At 42.3% G+C, this 25,277-nt stretch overlaps 1 protein-coding gene across 1 annotated transcript in view; it reads right to left on the bottom strand.

Moving 5' to 3' along the window:
• The window catches only part of TRAPPC10 (trafficking protein particle complex 10), a 43,023-nt gene extending 32,558 nt beyond the window's left edge, over positions 1-10,465 (bottom strand). Inside the window, 3 exon segments of the mRNA XM_017810978.1 lie at positions 82-217; positions 913-994; positions 10,159-10,465. Of these exon segments, the coding sequence (XP_017666467.1) occupies positions 82-217; positions 913-994; positions 10,159-10,237 (297 nt within the window). The 5' untranslated portion in view covers positions 10,238-10,465.
• Between the last annotated feature and the right edge of the window lie 14,812 nt (positions 10,466-25,277).

Here is a 25,277-nt window from a genome sequence, read left to right as displayed (position 1 = left end):
ATTTGATTTTCATGCTTATTTGAATAATTGCACTTTTAAATCTGAGTCCTCGTTTTTTCACCATGTTTTCCTGATACTTACACAACACTCTGTCCAATAAATATGAAGAAAGGGGAAAGTCAAAAGGGCCTTATTCCCCTCTTTGGGCAATAGCTCCTCTTTAAACTGAACAAAGTTGGATTCTAGATGAATCATCTTCGGAGCACGGCCATAAGACCTACAAAGTTTGAAAACTGATATTAGTGGACGAGACACACACAGCAGAATACAAAAATGAACACGTATTTTGGGGAGGAGAAATAAACTGAATTACTCTGGTATTGGAAAGTCACAAACTACACTTACTGCAGTTTGTACAGAGTTAACTAAAATTTGGTATCACTTAGAACGTGATAGAGGCGCCTTTTGGAAGAACAGGAGCTAGAAGCTCTTCAGTTTTCAGTAAGAGATTTTCTGTGTCTTTAGGACAAGTAGAAAATACCAAATAAGAAAATTCCCCAAGTATTTTTTCCAATCACAAAATGCTGTGCCATACCAAACTTCCTGAAGGAAAGTATATCTAATTCCACATAAGTTCTACCTATATTCTCCTGAAGAACAAAGCATGTCACTTCCAGAACACAGCTGACAAGCTACATCAAAGCCCACCAAGACAAACCCACAAACCACAAAAACAAGAAGAGAAACACAGCATTACTATAATTTTTCTTTTGGTGAAGTTAAAGAGTTTAAATGATCATCCTGAAGTGCACAACATTTACTCTGATTATCTAATTTTTACAATTTCTTCAAGTCACTTGCTCTATTCAACTCAATTTATGGTAACAGCTTCTCAGAACACAACAAATACACTCCTACTCAAGTTGAAAAACACACACTGAAACAGTATCACAGAAAAAACCTTATGTTTACCTCCTCCATTCCATGGGTTCTCTAGGAAGCTGCTGAGAAAGTGTAGGATACAAGGAAGTAAATAAATTCTGATCTCCAGCACCTGAAAGTGAAAGGCATTAATCTATTACCACATGCAAATTATAGAATATATATGAGTATGTTATACTCCTAATGCTTTGCTGTTTCAATAAAAAACATGTAATTTTGTCTGCTACGTGGAAACTGGAGTCCAGCACTGAACTAGATTTTTTAAAATCACATGCTCTCATGACCTAATACAACACTTTTAGCAGGCACATGATACATACACTGTTATAAACCTCCTATTGTGATTTTCCACAGAGCTACATAATCCATATACCAAAGAGGGTATCATTCATATATACAGCTGGTCCAACTCCAAAAACTAAACAAGCAGCTCCTCAGCCAGAGTCACTGGCTAAAAAAAAAAAATAAAAAAATAAAAAAAAATTAAAAAAAAATTAAAAATCTTCAAGAATTTAACCTTCCCATACTAGAAGGCTGGTTAGACAGTGGCTCACATCCCTTCTGTAGCTGGACCTACCCTGAGAAAATTGGCTTTAGCACATGTTCAGTGCTTTACTGGATTTGATTCCTCTCTCCTCATTGTTCTGGGGCTGCTGTCAATACAACAAACCTCCCTGACCACCAGGCTGTTCTTGAGGCCTCAGAAGTGTGAGGTCTGGCCCTACAGTGACCCACAGATCTATGGTTAGGCTTAAATCACTCCAAACAACTACATTGAAGACACCACCGCTGCAATAGCTACTTGTACATACAAGTCAGAACAAAATGTAATGTCTACCATATGAAAAGAATATATTATCAGCAGCCTATTCCTAACAATTCTTAAATTCTGTTGCTTTCCTTTGGGTATAGGAAGGATGTGACAAGGAAAAGACAGGCTTAAAGTAAGTCTTTCCAACTTCTGATGGTTATCAGCACCTTTGGCAAAGAGATGGCAAACTATATACAATGGTAAACTCTGGAACAAGGTATTCTGTCACACATGTTTGAATCCAAACTGACCAGTGGACTGTACCCAAGGAGTCTTTATGATACTTATATAGAAGACATGGCATTGGATGTCTGGCAAAGACACACATCCAAATGAGAAGCATGTCAGGTCAAAACCATATTTGCCACTCCACTTGCTCTTAGTTCTAAACCCTGATGTGTCACATGCCCTCTCTGAATCTGGGAGAATGAGGATGTTTAATGGCACTGTTTAGTAAATCTCTCATGTGCATGTTCCCTTTGCTGTACTTCCTCCTTATTGCCTCATCTCTAGCCAGCTACATCCTCCTCTACCAGACTGCAATTTAATTCTTGAAAAATCCTTTATTTCCTGAGCTGAAGAGCTACATTTTCCAATTAAGAATTTAACAGCCATATAGGCAATTCTGCTATTTCCTGGTAGTCTTCCACCTGTTTCCTTTCCACAATCATGTGCCATTGTATAGAACATAGAACAGGAAGATTATCTTCTCATCTTCCTGTGGAACTGGATGCTACAGCTGGAGAAGTACCTGAAATCCTTTTTTCTCCCTTCCATCACACAATCCCACCTCCAGGCACACAGTACCTCCACAGTACTTTAGTTTATCTTGGAAATCCTTTCCTAGTCCACTCACCTTTTCTCAATTTTCTCATATATATTCTTTTGATTGCCTGCATTAGCATAATTCTATCACCACACAGCAAACTAAAAAAAAAATATGAAATTCTACAAGTCTGATTAAATGCCAGAACAACCAAAACCAGCTCTTCTGATGTCTGACCACATTAACTATTATTCAACAATACAATTTCAAAGACTAGCTAAAAAGCCAAATAAAAACAAAAAAACCACCACTCAACTATTCCTGCTTTAGCCTTGTCTCCAGAGAGTACTTTATTCTTGACTCTTCACCTCCATCCCATCTGAATTAAGTGTACCTTACCCAGTATTATTTAAGACTACAAACAAATGCCTAAAATGGATACTGAAACAAGTGTTAAGTCGGATTGTTAATGCTGTTTTATACCAAGTTACACCTCTGTGAGCGAGGCCATGGAGAACAGCCTATTGATTTGCAACTCATTACTGCCCACAGAAAGTGAAACACGGCTTAGTGATTTAGCAACAGTTTGATGACCACATCAAAATGAGAGCCCGTGAAGCCTCGAGCCTGATGGAAAGAACAAACCACGTATTTTACCCTCTGGAGCATAACAAAGCATTCTGTCTGTACTGCACCTAAAAATTCAATGTATGCCACAAAAAAACGCCAGAATTCAACATCTTAAATAAAAAGGACTACTACAGAATACAGAGGAACTACTAAAGGACTATGTTTAAGCACTGTGCTGTTCCAGACAGCCACGTCACATTATCAGCTTAAGAAAGGGATATTCATTTTAAAACCAGTCAATTTTTCCTTGTGTGTTGGTTTTGAAGGCATATAAAATACACATAAGAATGTGTTTTATGATCAAGGCAAAGACTGTCCCCTAGGATTAGAAGAAAAAAGAGAACAGACCTTCAATGCAAAACACATTGTCTGTCTTTTGAACACAAAGCAAACGCTGCTACCACATATTATCGACACCCAAAGGGCTGTAACATTTCAGGTTCTGCTCAACTAGACCTGCTATCTACTGTAATCAGCATGTTTGAGCTGCTCAAGTCAAGAACACTAAAAATGAAGTTATCAGCAGGCAACACTAACACAGCACTGACACAGGACCAACATCAGGACTAGTAAGTAGCTAGGACTTGTATCTGACTGAATTCTATGAATTATGAATAAAACATTCCAAAACCACAAGTAACCCTGGAATTCAAATTCACAGCACAAAAGCCTGCACAAAAGTCTGAGAATTGCTTCAAAGATTTTGCTGTAGGTTTCTTTATCGGGTTTTCTCGGGAGCAGGGGGGAGGTTGTTTTAGCTGGCGGGGGGGAGGTTGGAAAAAGAAGGAAAAAAAAAAACCAAATGACAACTCAACTGCATCACAGCAAATTCATTTCAGTGGATGTGAGACCAAACCCAAACCATTCTATGACTGTCAGTAATGGGGAAAAGCTGCCCCCAGCCAGAGTGTAAGTGACAATCAGATACAACCAAAAAGGAAAAGGAAGGATGTGCGTATATGGGAAAGAGAATTAATTCTGGCATACTATCATAACTAAAATCAAGCACCCTTCTAGAGAAGGGGTTTCTTCTTTTAGAATCAACAGACTTAAATAAGACCTAAATATCCAACTGAGATGATAACTAGGGAGTAACACTGAAGTGTCATCCTTTAACACTTAAAACACAATTAGAAACGCACATCTTCTGTTTTATTATATTAAATTTGCCTAATACAATTATTTTATAAATAATACTCTAATTCAATTTAATAAATTTATAATATTTCAAATTTATATATATTTTATATTACTATTATGAATCTGAAACATGTTCTGATTGCTTTATTTTAATATTTGATTAAAGGGGGGGGGAAAAGTTAACCCATAGCCTGTGGGGCACCTATCTCAGCTTTTAAGCTATGTATCTCTGAATTAATCTGCTCCCCACCTGCTTGTCAACACACAAACCCCAAATACAGAAAAAACACAGTAATTCTTTCAGGGATACCATGGCAAGTGTAGGGTGCTTCTTTATGTGAAGTGGTAACACTAACACACTAATATTGAAACAGTGATGTTCAAGCGTTATACATTAAAAAGAAACACTTCTGGAGATAGAGAAGAAAGGACAGAGAACCTGTTTCCTTTCTTTCCACGTTACAAAGTTCAGAAGGCACGGCCTTTGCCACTTATCTAAACACTTCACAAACTATGGGCGGAGAACGGATTGATCACAGCCCTGAGGAGAAGCTCGACGTGACCCGGGAAAGTGCCCTGGCAGCTCAGACAGCCACACATGTCCTGGGCTGCATCCAAGGAAGTGTGGCCAGCAGGTCACAGGCGGTGATTCTGCCCCTCTATTCCGCTCTGGTGAGACCCCACCTGCAGTGCTGCATCCAGCTCTGAGGCCCACAATGTAAGAAGGACACATGGACCTGTTGGAGCAGGTCCAGAGGAGGCCACAACGATGCTCAAAGGGCTGGATCACCTCTGCTCTGGAGACAGGCTGAGAGAGTTGTGGTTCAGCCTGGAGAAGAGAAGGCTCCAGGGAGGCCTTAGAGACCCTTTCAGTGCCTAAAGGGGTTCCAAGGCAGATGGAGAGGGACCTGGGACAAGGGCATGGAGTGACAGGACAAGGGGTTTCAAACTGAAAGAGGGCAAGGTTAGATTAGGTATTAGGAAGAAGTTCTTCCCTGTGAGGGTGGTGAGGTTGCCCAGAGAAGCTGTGGCTGCCCCTGGATCCCTGGAAGTGTCCAAGGCCAGGTTGGATGGGGCTTGGAGCAACCTGGTGTAGTGGAAGGTGTCTCTGCCCATGGCAGGGGTTGGAATGGGATGATCTTTAAGGTCTCCTTCAACCCAAACCACCCTGTGACTCTTTCCTCCTTGTCTTTCTCGCTGACATTTTGGTAGATCACATCAGTGCAGCCATCCCCTACTTCCCTCTAGCCCTGCCTAGGACACTTGTTCTGCTGTGAATTTGTACAGGAATGATCAAAACCAGAATGACCTCCTTACCACAACTCCCCAGCAGTACTCTTTGCAGCTGTCTGATATGAAAGAACCATAAAATATTGACATTTTTTAGATTGATACCTGCCTAAAACCACCTAAAATCCCCAATAATCCATTTTTTTCCTAACAGATTCCAAACTTCTTAGATGCTTAGAGGCTTTGTCACTGTAGTATCTGAATATCCCACAATGATTTTTTTTTTTCCTCTAGAGGAAATTATCCCAACCCACTAACTACATAGGCAGTGTAAAACAAAAACTCCCGAGGTCAGATGACTGAAGAAGACAAATATTTGCCTTTGATAGCAATGACAAGCCCAGTCAACTGAGATAAAAGGCTTTGAATACCTTTAAAAGAGCGCAGTGCTAAGACTACACTTTGGTGTGGTTTTGTTTGTTTTTTATCCCCAAATATCAGTCACAGCTAACCTTTCTGATCCCACTTATTTTTCCCCTGGTAAAAAGTCCTACTATGAATCTTTTTTTCTTAACTTATTAGCCTGTTATAAGTGCATTCTACCTGAAGTTCTGGAATGCTGGTGGGGTTTTTGTATTTATATCTTTTAAAGGTCCTCCTCCCCCCAGCCCAAATTCATATTCAAAAGAGGTCTAAAAACCAAAACGCAACACAGCTTAATTGCTATGTAAAAATCATAGCTGATTCACTATGAGAAGAAAATCCTTTTAGCAAAACTTTAATGCTACACTACTAAATCACTAAAAAGAATATGCTGCTTCTTCTCATGACATATGTAATCAAATATTTAAGCACAGAATAATGGATCAACTACACGATAGTTATGACTTATAATGCAGACAGGAGTTCTGTTTGAGAACAGGGAAAATCCATTTATAGGATATAGTTGTTTAAATGGTTTCACTAGCAGCAAATCATTATAATCACTTGGGCTACATCCCACTTCTTGTTGGCACATTTTTTTATTACATTTACCTACTAGTAACAGAAGAACTTTTGAATCAAGCTCTTCCAGTCCCAGAACAATATTCTTTAACTGCTAGCATTTATTTTCACCACAGAAAGACACAAAATTCTTTCCCTACCCCTTATTTTTATTAACCTTTCTGCTTATGCTGCTCTTGTAGATAATTGCCAACATTTTCTGTTCTCAGGCCTACAATGCTTTTGCTGATGGTTTTGGTCTTGCTGTATCACAACACACTCTGAACATGGACCAGATGACAGCAACACATCATCCCAATTTCCTCCAAAGATTATACATAAACTTCCTTGTGCTACCACAGTGTATTGAGAGTGAGAGCAAACATGCAAACACACAATACATAAACAGATACTACAAGCTGAGAAAGAATATTCCACAACTGCATGAAGACAATGACAAAAGAACAGCTTGGTAGGAAAGCTCTGAAAACCCTATCAATTACTTCATTTAGCAGGATTGTCTTTAGTCTTCAGCCTCCTCTTCATATGGATAGACAGAGCTAATAATTTAAGTGCAAATCAGCTACATAAGGATGAGTTCTTTGGTTGATATATGCAACAACATTATACTGAAGCTCCAAAGACTTTCTCAAAGTTTCAAATAGGCCTCGTGAGAAGGAAGCAACATTGTTTAGGTTTCCTAGGAAAGCAATCTGCATTGTTTTAAAGATTATGTCAAGTCAACATTGCCCAGAAACTACCCCAGTTCAAGATGTCTGATGCAAACACTCAACTTGCCTGTGCAAATAAAACAAAAAAAAAATTAATTATGCTAAAAATAATACTTCTACAGCAGTGAGAAAGCTAGAAGCTGACTCAAAATGCTTTGTAAGCTTACAAGGTCTGGTAGCAATGCAGATAAATTGCTACAAACTTGAATTGAGAGTTTGCAAGGTAACGTGCCAGAGAGAGCAGAACCACAGCTGGACAGTGAAACTCCCCAGTGGGTTTACAATCTAGCAAGACTGACAGTATAAAAAATTTGACTCGAATTAATTTGGAAATGAGTCAGCATGGCACTCAGTCCTAACTGACAGGAATGATTTAATACTCTGGGATGCTTCCACACTGAGAAAAGGGGAAAAAGCAATTTCAAAGCAACTTCCTGTGAATAAACTACTTATTCCACACTTAGAAAATATGGTGGTCTGTTCACCTAGAGAAAAAGTCTCCAGAAGTTTTTCAAGCCTAGCTGACTCCTATGAAACTAAAAGCTCTCTATTAAAACCACAGGGTTTTGCCTCTAATACAAACACCATAAATACAAGGCTAAATCACCTACACACAACTGCTAAGGGCAGAATGATTAACTTGCAGTACTAACATGAAAGAAGTAGTGACAAAAACTGCATTTGCAATTGGCATCAAATATCCCAGACACGTGGAACCTGCCATTTTTTTTTCCATAGGCCAAAGCCTGTACATATATAGAGTGCTGAATTCAGGATTGTACCAATATAGCAACTAACTGCTGTTACAATTCAGCCTAACTCACAGATTTTAAAGCATAACTCTCTTTACCAAAGGAACATTCCTTTCAGAGTACTGTTAAATTTATTTCAAGTAGATAAAAACATTTGTTTACAAAACAACTCTGGTATGCACAGTGCTGAAAAGAAGTTTCATTCCAAACAAAATTCCCCCTTCAGTTCTTCCTTAAGAACAAACCCTAAAAATTAACAGTATTTCATTAATCTGACAGATATTAATATAAATCTTGTAGCAAAAGGAAATACTTATGTTCTGAAAAGCAACCTCACTTAACTTCCATTCTCCCTTCATATAATGAAAAACTAGCCATCTTCTCTCAGGTCTGTTTTCCCCTCACATGCACCTGCTGGATGGGGCAGTTATTCCAGACAGCTCCAACTGCCTGGAACCACAAAACAAAAGATAAACTGTATTTGCTGAGCAGCTTCTAATATCTTGGCTTTTAATATGTTTTCTAACAAACCAATGACAACTCAATTCATCCCCTGGAAGGCCAAGCTTCTTCATAAATCACTGGCAATATAATGCTTAGAGGAGCTTTCCTTCAAGTAAGTCATTTTTGTTGAATGCATTAATTTGAAATACTACAGTCTCAAAGTACTAACTGCTTGCACTTCAACAGACTAAAATGTTATTTACTCAAATCATAGAGGAACAGCAAGGACTGACCTGCACCACCATCATCTCCCCCTGCTACACTCACAGAGACTCCTCAATTCTGAATACAGCATAAAGCCAGAAAATTTAAAAGGCAATTCCCTCATAGCCTGAACAGCAGCACAAGACCAACAAGGAAGACAACAATATCCTCCAGATGTTTCTCATATGTACATTTTTCTGACTTGAAATCTGAAGCGAAATGGATTTCAAAAACAGGTGAGCAGAAAAGGTTCAATACAGACATTATTCACTTCAGTGTATAAACAGCATCAAAAAGAAAGAGAAAAAGGAAAAAAAGCAAAAAGTTCAAGAAAAAAAAAAGGACATTTATAAAATAGTCTGGAGAAAATACACAGAGTTCCACAGCTATACAGTTACAAGGTTACAGTTGGATACTAGTTCTAAATAAGGTCTAAGACCTTAATCACCCATAAAAGCTCACTCCATAATAAGACAACACACAACTGTGAAACAGTTTCTATTTCACAGGCACATAAAGCATTCCCAGTGTTCCAGTGATAACAAGCAAATACGTAGCTTGTTACATTATCGATGGGGATACTTTTGACTAAGAACAGCCACTGGTTACCTATTGTTAAAAACGAAAAAGCAGAATTTTCTGTGCTGATCATGTTACTTTTTTATTAACAGCACTATAGACATAGTTAGAATAGAATGGACTATTTCAGTTGGAAGGGACCTACAGGGATCATCTTGTCCAAGTGCCTGACCACTTCAGGGCTGTCCAACACTTACAGCACGTTGTTAAGGGCACCGTCCAAATATCTTTTAGACACTGACAGACTTGGGACATCAACCACCTCTCTTGGGAGCCTGTTCCAGTGTTTGACCACAAGAAATGCCTCCTAATGTCCAGCCTAGTTCCCGTGCTTGTTTCAAGTGAACTTTGTGTGCGTCCCTCTGTACCTGTAAGAGCACAGGGGCTCACGTTTTACACCAGGACCTGCCTCCGACATCTGAAAGAACTAATCCATCGCTGGAACCACGCGATCCCGTTTGTTAACTGAACTGCCCCAGAGGTGAAACCCAAGGGACAGTAGTCAAAGATTAAATTATAATGTCACTGGGAATCCATCAGTGGGATCACCCCAGAGGATGCCTCACCGCTCCTAACTCCTCTTTACCGCCAGCAAAGCCGCACAAACCTCGCCGGCAAGAAGTTCGGGGTTCAAGATTTATCGCCATATTCCAACCTCTCCCCCTAAAGCACCTGTAAGCGTGACGCCCGGTTTGTTATTTACTGCAGAAACAACCCCAAGTTTGCCCACTGTCATTAAAAGGGAGGGAGGACACGACACCACAGAAGAGGCAAAACCCGCCATCAGGTCCCCTTGTAGTGGGGAGGCGACCGCGGCACCCGGAGCCGCAGGAGACCCCCAAAACCTGCCACCACCGCACCCCCGGCCCCGGGGATGCCCCCCCAGCCCCGGGCCCGGAGCGGGCACCGGCCGGACTCCCCCCCGCGTCCCCCCTGAGCACTCACAGGTCACGATGGGCTTGTTCTCCATGGTGTAGATCACCGGGGGCTTCTCCCTGCCCTCCTCCTCCTCGGCGGGGTCCATGAGCGGGCGGGGTCGTCAGCCCCGGCTCCCCCGCCCGCCCGGCGCCATGGAAACAACGCCGGGGGGCTGGGACGGGACGGGACGGGACGGGGATGAAGGGGATGATGATGATGATGATGATGACGGTGGTGCCGCTGCCGCCGCCCCCCCTCCCGCCTCCCCCCACCCCCTTCCCCGCGTCCCCGCAGCGCCGCTCCGGAGGGGAAGGCGGGCGGGAGAGACTCATCCGCTTCCTGGATCACCGGCCAGGCATTACCGCTTCCGGGGAGCGCCGCCGCCGGGAGAACCCGGAAAAGGGGGGAATGCAGCGCGGGGGTGGAGGGGAAGCGCGGCCCGGGGGACCGAGGGTGCCCTGACACTGCCCTGACACTGCCGGGCAGCTGAGGGGCAGAGCCCCCCGGTCCGCCGGCACCCGGCACGAACCAGGAGAATCGCAGGATTCTTAGGGCTGGAAAGACCTCTGGAGATCACCCAGTCCAGCCCCCTGTGCCGAGGCAGGGTGACCTGGAGCAGGTGACACAGGAACGCGCCCAGGTGGGTTTGGGATGTCTCCAGGAAGGGATGCTCCGCGCCCGCCCTGTTCCAGCGCCCTCGGCGCAAAGAAGTTCTTCCTCATGTTGAGGTGAAGCTTCTTGTGTTTTAATTTATGGCCGTTTCTCCTCGTCCCGTCGCTGGGCACCACTGAAAAGAGCGTGGCACCGTCCTCTGACACTTGCCTTGGAGAAATATGTGTGTAGGTGAGATCCCCGCTCAGCCTTCTCTTCTCCAGACTAAACAGGCCCAGCTCCCACAATCTCTCCTCGTACGAGAGATGCTCTTTAATAAAGATGGATCTTTATTTAAATTCGTTGCAAGGCTTCTGTTGAGGCTGTGGTGGACTTTGCGGGCAGTGGCCTGATGGTAAAGGGGCAGAGTCCCACATCTGGGCTGCTCCTGTGCCCCAGGGCAAGGAGGGGTGTCTGTGAAAGTGCGTCGCCAATTTCCACTAGTGGATTTAAGGCTCTGCTCACCGCCTTTGAATAATTCCCCTGTGGCAATGTGGAGTTACTGTTTTCTTCTTTTCTGCCCAGGTACGGAAAAGGAACATCCTCACAGGAACTCTGCAGCACGTTTCATCCTTTGGAGCCTGTGATATTCCCGTGGCTGTTCTTGGTAGTTCAATGGAAGTGCATTAGGGATTATGTTTTCCACTGACCTCAAATACTTCAGGCACTTTTGTTGCAGGCCACCTTGAAGATATGCTTTAGAGATCATGGTAAATCAGGCCCTGTAATTCACTAATGTAATTCACTAGTCAGATTCTTGGAACATGGAAACCATGAAGAAGAAAGGGTGAAGAGTTGTGTGTATGGAGTGTGAGTGCAGAGGGAGGATTACAGGGAAGAGGAAAGAGCATGGGCAGGTGAGTAATTGGAGGTGCATGAGATGCAAGTGCAAAACTGGCTCGTTCAAAGGAGGCACAATCATAAGTATATTTACTTTCCAGAGCAATGCATAGCAGTTAAAACGTATAAGTGAATATGGCCCTTGAAGTTTAAGGGTTTATAATGCTGGGGTTTTTAATGCATAGAACTAATACTGTATTACATTTCTGTTGGGTCTAATTAGTTGTATTAGACTTTGGTACTCATAAAATTGACCCTTGTTTTGCTGTAGACTGAGATGCTACTCCTTTGTTTTAAATAAATCTACTGTTTGCCTTGGTCATCTGCAGTTTCTTCAGAATCAAGAATCCCAAACTTAGAGGATTTACACTTACTATCTTAAATAGGAATAAATAACATATAGAAGAGCATATTGAAAGTAGTCTACCATAGGGGGTAAAAACACAAAAACCACTGCATACATGTGTAAAAACCAAATGAAATCTAAGGTAGGACTATAAATAGTCTGTATATTAACCATAACTCTTTATTGCACAGTGAAATTGTGCACAGGTGGTTTGGGTGTTCAAGAATTTACAAAGTCAATTTGTTTAGCATTTTCTTGCAGCAAAACGTTAACCATGTTTTCTAGGCTTACAGTGTTGTTTCAAGTATAATTATAGCACCCTTGTAACATGTTTCATCCCATACTGCTGCTGAATATTCCCAGTTTTGTCTCTGCTGTTTTACTTTGGGGATTAATCGTTGTTTCTAATTCTTCGAGTATTTTCACTAACATTTGCACAGAACTTCTCTTTCACCTTGGTTGTAACAAGACTTGTTTCCTTGGCACAGTTAAATACAATATTCCTTACAAGGCCAGAACTTTAAGAATCTTATATAGAACAATAAAATGTTATATCTGATTTTCAGGTTTAGGTGAGCAGCTGGACACTAACTTTTCTTTTAGTGCTGTGAGAGTCAAGACATATCATGGCACAAATTTGTTTTAAAAATGTTAGCACATACGTAATTTTACAGTAGAGGTAATAAATTTGTGGCAAATACATGATTTACTAAAACAGAAAAGAAAAACATCATTATATGCACATGCAGAAATTTATAAATTCCTCACAGTAACTCCAAAGTAACTCATTTTATGCATCTGTCAAAAGGTCCTGCACAGTCCTAAAAATCACAGGCAGGGAAACAGGCAAACCCAAGTCAAATGTGCTTATCTCTTTTTGTCAGAGATTAGAGCTAAGGTCCATAGTTCATTGGGATTAACGTTTTAATCACCACAGAATTTGATATATATTCAATTTCCTCTCTAGTTCATCTTCTCCCCTGACCTCCCCTCCCAAAAAAAAGGAGGCAGACACATAATATAGGCAAGGAGATCTAAAAGACTAAGGAAAACAATTTTTCACTGTGTTCTCGGGTGTTTAATTGCCAAAAATACTTGAAAGGCAATTTGACAGGGGAGTGAAATTGACTGGTCTCTGATGGGAAAAGTAGATCTTTTATAACAAACTAGACAGAGGAAAGAAAAACAAAGCCTTTGGAAATTGGAACTTGGGCAATTTTGTGCTTTTACCTTGCATTTTGAAATGAATGGGTGAAATTTTTCTTTTGGGGAAAATGTGGCAAATGGAAAAAAGGGACCACTTGAATGGCAATTCGAATTTTTCCTTTTCCTCTTGCCTTTAAGCCAACAATGTCTAAAATACTCTCTCTCTACTAAAAATCATACATGGCTTAAGTGAACACTTGTTTTTTATGCACAAAGATATTATAGACACCAAGCCATCATGGTGCTACAGTTCTCACCAGTTTTTCAACCTTACATGCTTGGCAAGATACAATTTCATTCTTGCCTACAAATCAGTCTCTTTGGCCAAGCAATTGGCAAATTCTCTTCACCATTTCAGATTGTTGGGTATCAGGTGCCTGAAACTTTTTTTGTAGCCACGTTAGCAGAGCAGAATTATAGCTGCACTTTGAATGAGGAGTCAGTAAGGGAGGAGGAGCTGAACTTGAGGTAGTTTATGGCCAGACAGAGCCTGTACAAGTGCTTCTCCTACGTATCAGCATTATCATTTCTATTCCAGCCACAGGCTTAGTGCCCAAGTAGGTCACGGCTGGGATGGATTTTGACTTTGAGGCACAGTATAAAGGAGTAGGTTAATCCAGGAGGCATCTGTATGACTGCATGAGAAGACTGCATATATGTTACTGGAAGAGTTTCCTGGTTTCCAAGCCTATGCATCTTGTCTTCCTCTGGATTTCAGGTTGGTTTGGACAGAAGTGCACACCAGGAGTTTCTTCTCACCCCTACTCCACAGTCTGGCTTCTGTGCAAAGGCATCAGAGGTGTGCTGGCTGAACAGAGGTGTAGCACACACCATTGACTCCCTTGGGTGGGTATGTACAGGAACAGGATTCTGGGTGGATGGCAGCACACCAGCAGGAAAAGCAACCTCAGAAAAAAACAGACTCTCTCTCCCAAACCAAGGCACACAAACTCACTCCTTACATTTGAAAATGCAGACTCCGCACGTCACTTCAGTTCAACACTAACTTTGTTGAACTGCACTTCATTAAGTGTCTCAACAGCAGTGGGTGGTGTCTACTCTCCCAACTTTGTATGTGCACTCTGATCATGCAGCCACGTCACTCCTCCCTCATTTCACAGCTTCCCTCTGCAATAGGATTTATAAGATACTGTAGAGAGTTTAAGATTTTCTCCATCAAAATTTTGCATGGTTGCAGTTGTTCTTCTGTAATGTTTCTTCTTATTGATGAGTTAGGAGATTAAAACACCCAATGGTCACTGCCAGCAGGCACTCCCATTAGTGTTGTGTGGCTCATTTTGGGTTAGGCAAGTTTCATGGGCAGTTTCTGTGGCTTTTGGGAACTCTCTCTCTCCTGGAGAAGGAATGAAGTTTGACTTGAAAGGTGGGGATTGTTTCAGGGAAAGAAACTGGTTTCAAGTGTGCTGTTTGTGTGTATTGTACCGTCCCTTTCTATCATATTTCACATGTTTTGAAGCACAAACCCACATGGCACAGGTGTCAAGCAAATGGGAAATCAAGATATTCCACACCTTTTTCTGCTCCTGAATTTCCATTTCCTTCTTTCCCCTCTTGCTCTTCTGTTACTGTTTTGTTTAAATGATGTTCTCTGCAAGGCAGGACAAGGAATTTCATTGTCTCTGTAAAATACTTAGCACTTCAACTTGACCAAAATAAAATATAGCTGTACCCCTAAATACAGTATCACAGAGATTAATGAACTCAGTAACTGCAAAAGAAGTAGCAGTGGATTTGTGAGGAATTGGATCCTGTGTCTCAGGTCTCTCAAAGAGTGAGAAGGTTAATTAAACCCAGGCTCGTTGTTATAACATTAAGTCCTAAAACATGATGTCAGTCTTTGGGTCCCTACTGGGACAACCCTTATTGAAATTCTTTCAAATATTTAAGCAGCAGGACAAAGGAAGGAAAGCAGTTAAAGTGTATCCCTAATTGCCTCATGTTTTGATGGAATGTCCATTACAGGGAGAACTCCACGTTTGAAAATGTTCCTGCTGAGCTTGAATATTGTATCAACCATCCTATCTGGGGGAGGCAGAGAGAGAAAGGAATATAAACAGAAAGAATGGTGTTGATGAAAGGAAATAATCACCAGCAGGCAAGGGTGTGATAGGAGGACAATAAAACTCCTGTGCCAGGTTTTGGCCAGGATGAAGACAAAAACAGCAGGAGTGTCCACAGTGCAGTTTGATTCCCCCTCTCCAGTGTTGTGTGCCTGATGGCCTGTAAGATAAGGGGGGCCCAGGGGAGGTCCTGGGATCCCAGGATTTGCTAGCAATAACAGTCATGAATGTAAAATGTCTTGTATCCTTTAATTCACATAAAATCCAAATAAAGATCTTCCATGAAAAATTTTGTCTGTATAGTCTCCGTGTCTGACCACACTGTAACATTTCTGTGTCATGTGGGGGGTCAGCCCTGGCCAGCAGCCACATAACCCCTTTCTCCCCCATCCCCAGTGGGACAGGGGGGGAAAAGAGGAAGATTAAAGGTTAGAATGCACCTGGGTTGAGATAAAAACAGTTTAACAGGTGAAGAAAAGACAAAAATGAAGCAAAGGAAATCACTCACCACCTCCCACACACAGACCAATACCCAAACAGAAGCCACTTGGGAGCCAAAAATCTCCCTTCCTCTACCTTATTTTTCACAGATGACCATGACCTTATGGTATTGTATGGTATGGAAAAGCCTTTTGGCCAATTGGGATCAGTTGTCCCAGCTGTGTCCCCTCACAATGTCTTGCCTACCCTAACCTACTTCCTGGAGGAGAAGAGTGGGAAAAAGAGAAATCTTTGATGCTGTGCAGGCTCTGTTCAGCAACAGCCAAAACTTTAGTTTGTTGTCAACACCGCTTTTGCCCCAAATCCACACCACAGTGTGGTATGAGCCACTATTAACTCCATCCCAGCCAGACCCAGTGCAATGTCTAAACAATTTAGATCATCATAATGCCAACTTTCAGTTGCTTAGAGGGTCTTGAAGAGGTTTTCTCAGGGCTTTCAACATAGGCACAAAAATGAGTACCAGTTACAGTGTGCCCAGCTCTGCTTGTTTTTACAGAAATCTCATTTAACAGATTGGCTTGGTTTCCCTGAGATGACTTGGTGTAGGTTTAAGCCAGAGATAATAATGAAATAATATCCCAACTTTGACATCCTGTCACCGCCACTTAGAGCCTGTAGGCAGAGCCTATAGGCAGATAGACAATTCTAGCTGAAATGGTAGGAGAGAGCTTAAATATCTGATTTTATACCAAAAGTTCAAATCCTGTCTGATCTGAAAATTAATACCAAAGAGAAACTGCATGGGAAAATGAATGTTCAGCTTTATCTGGACAGCAGCAAGGTTTGGAATGAAAAACTCTAAAGGAATTTCTATAGAAAGCCTCCTGACTGAGCATCAACTTCCACCTTTAGGGAAAGTTCAAAGGAATTTTTCCAGTGAGGTTAAAGGATAAATCCTTGCTTGCAGGGATTTCTCACCTTTTCCTTTGATACTTTTCGTAATTCATATTTAGGGGAGAAATGGATAGTGAAGTCCATGGGCTTCCACTGAGATGGCCTTCACTCTATATGGTGTTTGAGATTAAAAAACCCAAACTGTAACTAAGTTTTATAGATGTACTTAAGGAAACCTTATCCCAAAGAAAGAACTATCCAAGGAATCAGGATAGAAGCAAATGTATAGTTCAGATAATTCCTGATAATCAAACTGCTGTGAAAATGAATCACAATCTGTTTACCCCATTAAATAGTTAACTGAAGGAATTCCTTTGCACTTTAAGTACTTTCATTTCTTTGCCTAGACTTTGAGATTTTAAGGTGAACATTGAAAACAGAAGTTACTGATTTATGCATTTGATGTCAGCTTAGAAATGGCATTTCACCTTATTGTACAAAGAAAATATGTGCTGGTTTTGCTCTACAATTAATTAATTTCTGTAGGAAAGGAAGTAAAAATTAATGCTTACTTAACTTTTTGTCATCTCTGGGTTGTAATGAATAAAACACTTTTGCATGCAGTCAGTTGGTTATTTTTAACTGAATGAATTTTTCATAGGAAATTCTGTTTTTAATTAACTTATCTAATGAATTCACAGCCACCTGCAGAAACATAGAAAAAATAGCCAAGATTTTTACATTTGGAAAAATCATTTTATAATATTGTAAAGTGAATTCTTTTTTCAAAATGAACCCTTTAAAAGCTACCTTATCTTTTTAAATGAGGATGTCAGCCACCAATCATTCATGGTACATAATAATCAGAATTCTGGCTTTTTATTTCATATTGTTGGGAAAAAAATCATCAACTGAAGTGTATTTAATAGCAACAAAATCAGCATGGGGAATCTATTACCATAGCAGCTCTATTCTAGAGTATTTCACTTCATCCATAGATTTCTGCCTGTGTTTCTGCAACAGAAAATGCTGTGTTGTGTGAACTGCCCCTCATCACCAGAGCTAGGAAAATATGGGAATGCAGAGGAAGTGATTTGAACCTTGTGGAAGAGCTGTGTGTGTCCTTGTTCTGAAACCCCTAAACGACCACCAAGACAAAGCAGAGGGGACAAAGCTCAAATGTGGGATCAAAGACCTTCAGGAAGGGTGAGGAAAAGCTAACAGCCTGAAGAAGTGGAGAGAAAAATGAGAAATCATAGAAATGCTTTGAATAGTTCTCAAAAATCCCACTCATCCAGCGAAGAGGCTACAAAAAGGCAGCATGTTCGAGTTATCAGAGGCAGCTTCACCTTGAAGACACGAGGAGAAAGGCATTTGGACTCACAGAACAACTGCTGAGTGTGTTACAAGTGCACTGATCCACCTCAGTAAAGAAGAAAAAGTTTAAAGCATGAAATTTTGAGTGTGAGAGTGTAAACATTATCAGTATGTTTATGTTAAGTGTCTAACAGTGCCAGCAACTGGGCTTTCTCCCCCTATCCCACACGAACAGCATAAAAGAAAAAAGAGGAAAAAGCAGATGTGACAGCTCTTATTCCAAGCTAATTTCAAACACCAAAGGAATTCAACCTGGTGATGTCTGCAGCTGAGTTGTCTCCTTTTCTTCTCCCCTTGCAGGTCATTTATATCTGTTTCCCGAGTCACTCAAACTCATTTAGAAACCAACTTAGCAGTAGTGCAGCGACCTTGGAGCCTTTCACAGCTCTGCTGAAATCCAAACAACTTTTCAATCAGCACTGGCAGAAACAAGGTCAGGTGCCAGCAGGCTCTCAAACCCCAGGAGTTCCTGCAGCTCTGGACTATTTTCAGAATGGACCCGAGCTGCAAAACAGAAACACTTCAGCTGCCAGCAGGGAGGGCTAATTAGATGGTCTGGAACATCAAGATCCCAATCCACAGCATCCAGCAGTCTCCCCAGCTTTTCATGGATGTTACTTCTCTGAATCACTGGGCTCTGAACCTGCTCCCTGAGCAGCTCCCTTTTTCCTGCTATCCAGTCCTGCTGAGCCCACAGCCATAGCAGCTGTCACAGTATCAGCAGCTCAATGCATGAAAATCAAAAGCAATTCTCCTCGCTCAAGAGAGAAGGTTTGTGTGAGGAGTTTTGTTCTCATTTATACCAAGAGTCTGAGTGGCAGAGGGTCCAAGGAAGAGTCCCAAGGTACTCACACTCCAGGGTAGTTTTCAACTTCCTCTTGAGACTGGAGACCCTAGGGCTTATTTCTTGTTTTCCTGGAAAGTTATAGTATCCTGAGAGGAGTTAGAAGCACAGAAAGATACAAATTTGAACACTGGCTGTAATTCGGAAAAGGGGGAGGTAGAGACACCACCACGGGATGTTTCCATGCACAACTCAAGTGCAGGGGCTCTGGTACCACCACCAGCAAGGTGACTGCATTGCCAGATACAGGAAACCTGTCATGGCCTGCTATGAGGGCTTAGAGAGAGCGTGATGTATTTAACCTGTGCACGGCCAGAGAGCTCCCTGTTCACAGCTCACAAGGTAAATCACTGTTGTTTTATCAGCTATACAGTGCAGTCTGCACCTGTACACCCTCATCTGGGGGCTCTACAGATCAGACAACCGTTTCCTCCAGCTCATATTCACGACTCTATTCATTTTCACTTAATACACTATTAGAAACATAGATGTGTGGTCATTTCTAGAAGTCACTTTAAACAAAACAGATTACAGGAAACGTTAATGAAGTAAATCTTTATCAACTAATTATGTTTTTGCACAAACATATTGTAATAGTAGTTCTGGGTTTTTACTTCATTTATCTTCCTGCTTAAGACTAGCTTCTGAAGAGCACTGAAGTTGGTAAGAACTAGACCATAAAATTTCTAATTCAATTTTCTAGGCAATAAGGATCTATTCTAAGGATTCTAAGGATCATCTAAGGATGACTCTGTGATCTCTGTTTGCCTATCACAGCAACCTAGGGAAGAGCTCATGTGTCCAAGTGGGACATGTAAAATTGGTGGGAAGAAAGAAGAAAGAAATCTTTATATAGTGAGTTACACCATTATTTAAATACTCTTCTCTGTATTCATCAAGGGAAAGCTCATTTCAAATTAACATGTAAAAAATTATTAGTTGTTAAATTAAAATGCATTATTAATTAGAAATTAGATTCCCTTGCAAGCTTACATTAGGCACGTCCTCCCTGGGTGGCAAAACTGAAGTACTACAAGAACAATGAAGTCTGAAGACGAGACCCAGAAAGCCATCACATTTTGCCTAGAAGTAAATACTTCGATGAGAATCCTCCATTTCAGAGTTCTTATTTTTTGTCCTGCTCTGGATCAGTAGAACTCTGTTCTGCAGTGGCATGACAGGTATAACCAAACTCAGCATTTCGAATCTGTAGGGAGAGAGGACAGCTTTTATGCATGAACTGGAGTTACAGAGACACCAAATGTTTCCATGTGCAGGAGCAGCAATGGAGTGTGGGGTTTGGCATCTGAAGTGTTTCCAGGAGTGAGTCCCATTAGGACACCTTTTTCTTACACCACCATCAGATGGTAAATGAGCACTAGCCTTCATTTTTGAAGAAAAGGCCTGATATCCAAAATGCCATGACAGAAGAACCCCTCACAGAGGGTTAAACTGGCAGGGTAACGTGATTTCATGGAGAAGGAGGACTGACCAGCCAGAGACACAACAGTACTGTAACTTTTGAGATCACAAAGACATCTAGGACACACAGGCTTTTTCCGCCACAGGTTTCTATTTCAGGGTTTGATCCTATTAGACCTCAGTGCTCTTAGTAATAAAGCTACTGAGGCAGCTGTAAAATAAAACATATTATTGACAGGACAGAAAGGACAACAAAATATCTTATCAGTTCTTGCTCTGACCACCACTGCCCCCCCAAATAATAAAGCACTAAATATTTCTAACAGATGATGCTACTTAGATGCATTGTCCTGTAGCAGCCCTGCAAACAAACCTCCACTACTTTTAACACCCCGTTATTTTTCTTCCAGCTGTGTCTGAAGACAGAAAGGCACCACGAACCTTGCCCTAAGCACCAAACTGAAGTGGAGTAAAAGTAATCTTGAACCCTCCACAAGTTGTTGATAAATGAGAACAGGTTTCCTCTTCCAAGTGGAATGGTACAATTCTGTTACCTTATTTTTGTCAAAGTACTATATGGTTATGATGTTTTGTTTTGTGTCTTGAGTGGGGGCAAGAACTGTTTCGTCACAGGTTGCACAGCAAGGGCAGGGCCACTTACCCTTCTGGTGGGTGGATTAATGAATCTCTCCCTGCCTGGGGGCAGCCAGAGAGGAAAGTCTGGGTGTACTGATGCTTTGGGTGATGCTTCTGAATCTGTGCTGAGATCCCTGAGAAGCCCAAGGGAATTAAACACTTGACTCCCATCAGACTGAAAAGGAAGTCATGTGCCTGAGCCTATTAGTGCCTGTAAAATTCCCAGACCTAATATTAGCTCCAGAGGTTGCTCCACTGAGAGATCCCTTTGAGAATAAGAAAAAAACCCCAACAAACCCATATTGCTTCCGTGCAATTTTTTCTCCCTAACCACGTTATCATGCTGGAGTCAACAGCAATAATTTATGTTCCATTATGTGTGGTACTTAATTTAGACAGGCCAGCTGCCTTCTTGTCTGGCTGCCAGCAAAAAGAGTGCACAGTCTCAGGAAATAACAAGTTTGCAGGTTTCCCTTGCCTGCCTTACTAATCTTACAGGGGTGCTGGGGGGATGGTGTTGGTTTGTTCCCATCTGACAGGGAACTAACCCCGGTGTGAGCCAGTTTCCCTCCCCAAAAATACAGGGTTCCACTCTGCAGCACATGGTTGTGTCTTGTNACCTCACAGCTGCAGAATATTCAAAAGCCCTTTCATGGAAGCACTGCTTAGCAGTTTGAGAAAGTCTTCTCCACCCTTAAGTGAGCCATTAGCATTAAATTAATCAGAAAATAATTATGGGATTTGCCAGGTAAACTTTTATCATGTTCAGTTAGTGAGTCTCACTCTGAACCTACCTGCTGGCAGGGAGAGGAAGCAATGCTGCTTCATCCTGGTAGATTATGCCATTATAACCCCAATAAATCCTCTGTGCTGAAAACCTTCAACTTCTTAAATAACAAGGGAAAAAAAGTTAAATTAAAGAAAATCTGAGTTTTGGAATGAAGCTTTGTAAATGATGAGAGTTACATGATTATGTGCTGGGTGGGACATGGGAGGCAGCAGAACAGGAAAGAGCTTTCAGCAGTGATTGCATTTTCCTTATACCTCATTTTTGTGCAATTGCTTAAAGTAAGGGCTCACAGCTGGGAGAAAGCCCACTTGTGCATAAAACAAGTCAGCCTTGTTTGCTCAAAGCTGGCACTTGCAATGTTTTTTTGAAGAAAGGAGTAACCACAATGGGAAGGATTTTCCCCCAGGAAGCCTCAGGGCATCGGTTCAGCTCTGTGGCACAGGGGACCCCACTTAATTTACCTACAAAGCAGCTTTGCTGCACGGAGGCAAAGGGCAGCAGTCAGTGGCCATCAGTCTACGGTCCTCCATCTGCTGTCCTCTCTTGCCTGCTAAGAGTAACTGCACCAAATGTATGGGGCTGTTTTCTGGCTGCTGATCCCTAAGGAGACAGCTATACACACCCCAGTCACCACATTGGGCTGGACAGGATTTGGCTCAGATGAACTCTTCATCTTAAGTGTCACCTCATAAATGGAAATGCATGGTGGGCAAACAAACTGCAGGACCCACATTCTGCTGAACAAGACCTGCATGGCCACGTTATAAAGTGGAGAGTTTTGTCCCAAATTGGACAAAGGCACAGCATGGCCTTCCTTTCTGGAAACCACCATGAAAAGGCTCACCCTTCCCTGGCATGATGGGGGAAACATGAATGCCAGGGGAGAGCCTGAAGCAGTGCCACGAGAGCCTTCCCTCCACAGACTGGAAGCAGCAGCCTGTAACAGCATCCTGAAGTGTATCTGCCTGGTGGAGATCTACAGTTAAAATATGCAGCTTCCAGGCCTAATCTTGACTAGATCACTTTGCTACAGCTGAATTAAAAGATGGGAAAAAAGGGGAGTGTAGCACTCCTCCACCTTTGACAAGGAGCTTTGAGCTGATAGGAAGCATACAAGAAAATAGCATTTTTCTGAAAATACTTGTAGAATTTGTACTTCATTGCAGCCAAGGCAGGAGGAGATTCATATGTGTTCCTAAACCCTGCCTAGTTTCATTCTTCCACTGATTTTCCTCATAAATGGAGCAACCACTAGCCCAGAGCCACTTGTTACTTCATCGGAGAAGTGAAAAAAACCAGAAATGTCACAAGATAACTAGGCCACAGCTGAATTCGGCTTTTGCAAATGCTGCCCTGCGTCAGCAAAACGAAAAACAAAGGCAGTTCACATCACAACTCACAGCAAAGTAAAACAACCTGTCAACAGAGTCAACAGAGCTCTGCACAGCGTTCCTCACAATCCATTCCCTGGAATCCTCTCCATATCCCGCCAGTCACGTGCAGAGCCTGTGCAGAGGCATTTACCACAGATGGTACGGTGTCACCTGCTTCTGGCACTCTGCTTTCTAGCAAATGCCTCGGGAAACAACGTGCTTTGCCTTTCCAGCGGGGAGCAGGAACACCTGCTCCAGCCACGCCACCTCTGGTGGCACAGCTCCAGCTCCAGCTCCAACCTCAGCAGGCTCATCATAGAGCCCACTGCAGTCTTGCCCCATTGGCACAAACTTTGATCACAGCAGAATATAATGATGTTGGCAGTACAGGAGACTTATTTATGTGTGTGTATATATATATATATATATATATATATATATATCTCATATAATGTGTTGATATCCTACCATAAATCATATGATATACTGGTCTCATATATGTTATTTTTGTGGGTGGCCAATAACCCCCTAGCAAGGAAGAAGGCTCAGTGGAGAAGGGTGAGGGTGATGTGCCTGTGAAGTCCATGGAATGAATCATAGAATGTTAAGGGAGAGGAATGGACCTTAAAGATCATCTAATCCCAAACCCCCTCCCCCCCCATGGTCAGGGGCACCTCCCATTAGACCAGGTTGCTCAAGGCCTTATTCAACCTGGCTTTGAACACTGCCAAGGTTGGGACATCCACAACCTCTCCGTGCAACCTGTTCCAGTGTCTCACCACCCTCACAGTAAAAAATTTCTTCCTAACATCTAACCTAAATATGCCCTCTTTCCATCTGTACCCATTCCCCCCTGTCCTATCACTATAGTTCCTCATGAACAGCCCCTCTCTGTCTTCCTTGCAGGCCCCTTCAGATACTGGAAGGTGCTCTGATGTCTCCACACAACCTTATCCAGGCTGAACAGTCCCAACTTTCTCAGCCTGAGGTGCTCCAGTCCTCTTAACAACCTTGTGGCCTCCTCTGGACTTGCTCCAACAGTCCCATGTCCTTCTTGTGTTGGGGGTACCACATCTGGACACAGTATTCCACATGGGAAAGCAAAGTAGAGGAGGAAAATCCCCTGCTTCAACCTGCTGGCCACACTCCTTTTGATGCAGCCCAGGACACATTTGGCTTTCTAGGCTGCAAGTGCACACTGCTGAGACATGGTGAGTTTTTTTGTGAATCACTACCCCCAAGTCCTTCTCTGCAGGGCTGCTCTCAATCCCTTCCCCACCCAGCCTGTAGGTGTGTCTGGGATTGCTGCAACCCACGTGCAGAACCTTGTACTTTGCTCTGTTGAACTCCAAGAGCTTTGCATCAGCCCACCTCTCCAGCCTGTCAAGGTCCCTTGATGCAGGGTGTGACTGACCAGAGCTGGGGCAGAGCAAGATGACTTCAGCTCAACACAGCAGGGACTGAAGGGTGGCCTTTGGTTTAGATCAACAGCTGAGTGGATCAACTGGTGGTTTAAATATCTCCCTGAGTTAAACTAGCAGGGGGGGAATTAAACATTACACCTTCTGAAAGAACCTGGTCAGAGTATTGGACTCTGACATACAGTATTACAGGTTCATGGATGTGATGAAATCCAGGAGAGTATTCCCTTAACCCATACCACAGCTATTAACCTTTTACCTACCTATGAAATTCTGTTGTACTTACATAAACTTTTCTCTTCTAGAGGCACTATGTCAAGCCTCTCAGGAACAGATTACAGTTTTAGAAGCATGTAGAAAGTGCATTAGCCTGTTCCTCCCCACTAAAAGCCCTCTGCCCAACATAGCAGCAGTCAGGAGGGTGGCACATCTGAACCATGAACTCATTCCCAGTGCAGCAGCTGATTGTATCTGGTGTTGAGAACACAGCATTACTTTTATGGAATTTCAGACTGTTTTCCCAAATATATCAATGCAGTAGGGGAAGAAAAACAGTGGAATTAGTGAGATTAAGGATTCTAGAAAAGTGACATACAGAACTGCAGCCACCAGCCCCAGTCAGCTTCCTACTGCATTTGCAATTTAAGGAGAGGGTGTGTAAGAAGCTCCCACAGTTTAAAGGTTACTGTGGTGTGGACTTAGTACAGAAAAAAACCACCTAACAACATTCCCTGTGCCTTCATCCAGGGATCAAACCTGTTCTTCCATTTCCACATCTCCCTTACACAGTGGTGGCTGTCAAACACTGCAGTAACACTCTA

The sequence above is a fragment of the Lepidothrix coronata genome, unplaced genomic scaffold (assembly GCF_001604755.1).
Source record: "Lepidothrix coronata isolate B3197 unplaced genomic scaffold, Lepidothrix_coronata-1.0 Scaffold30, whole genome shotgun sequence".
Taxonomy (NCBI): Eukaryota; Metazoa; Chordata; class Aves; order Passeriformes; family Pipridae; genus Lepidothrix; species Lepidothrix coronata.
This window is presented reverse-complemented; position numbering and strand designations above follow the sequence as displayed.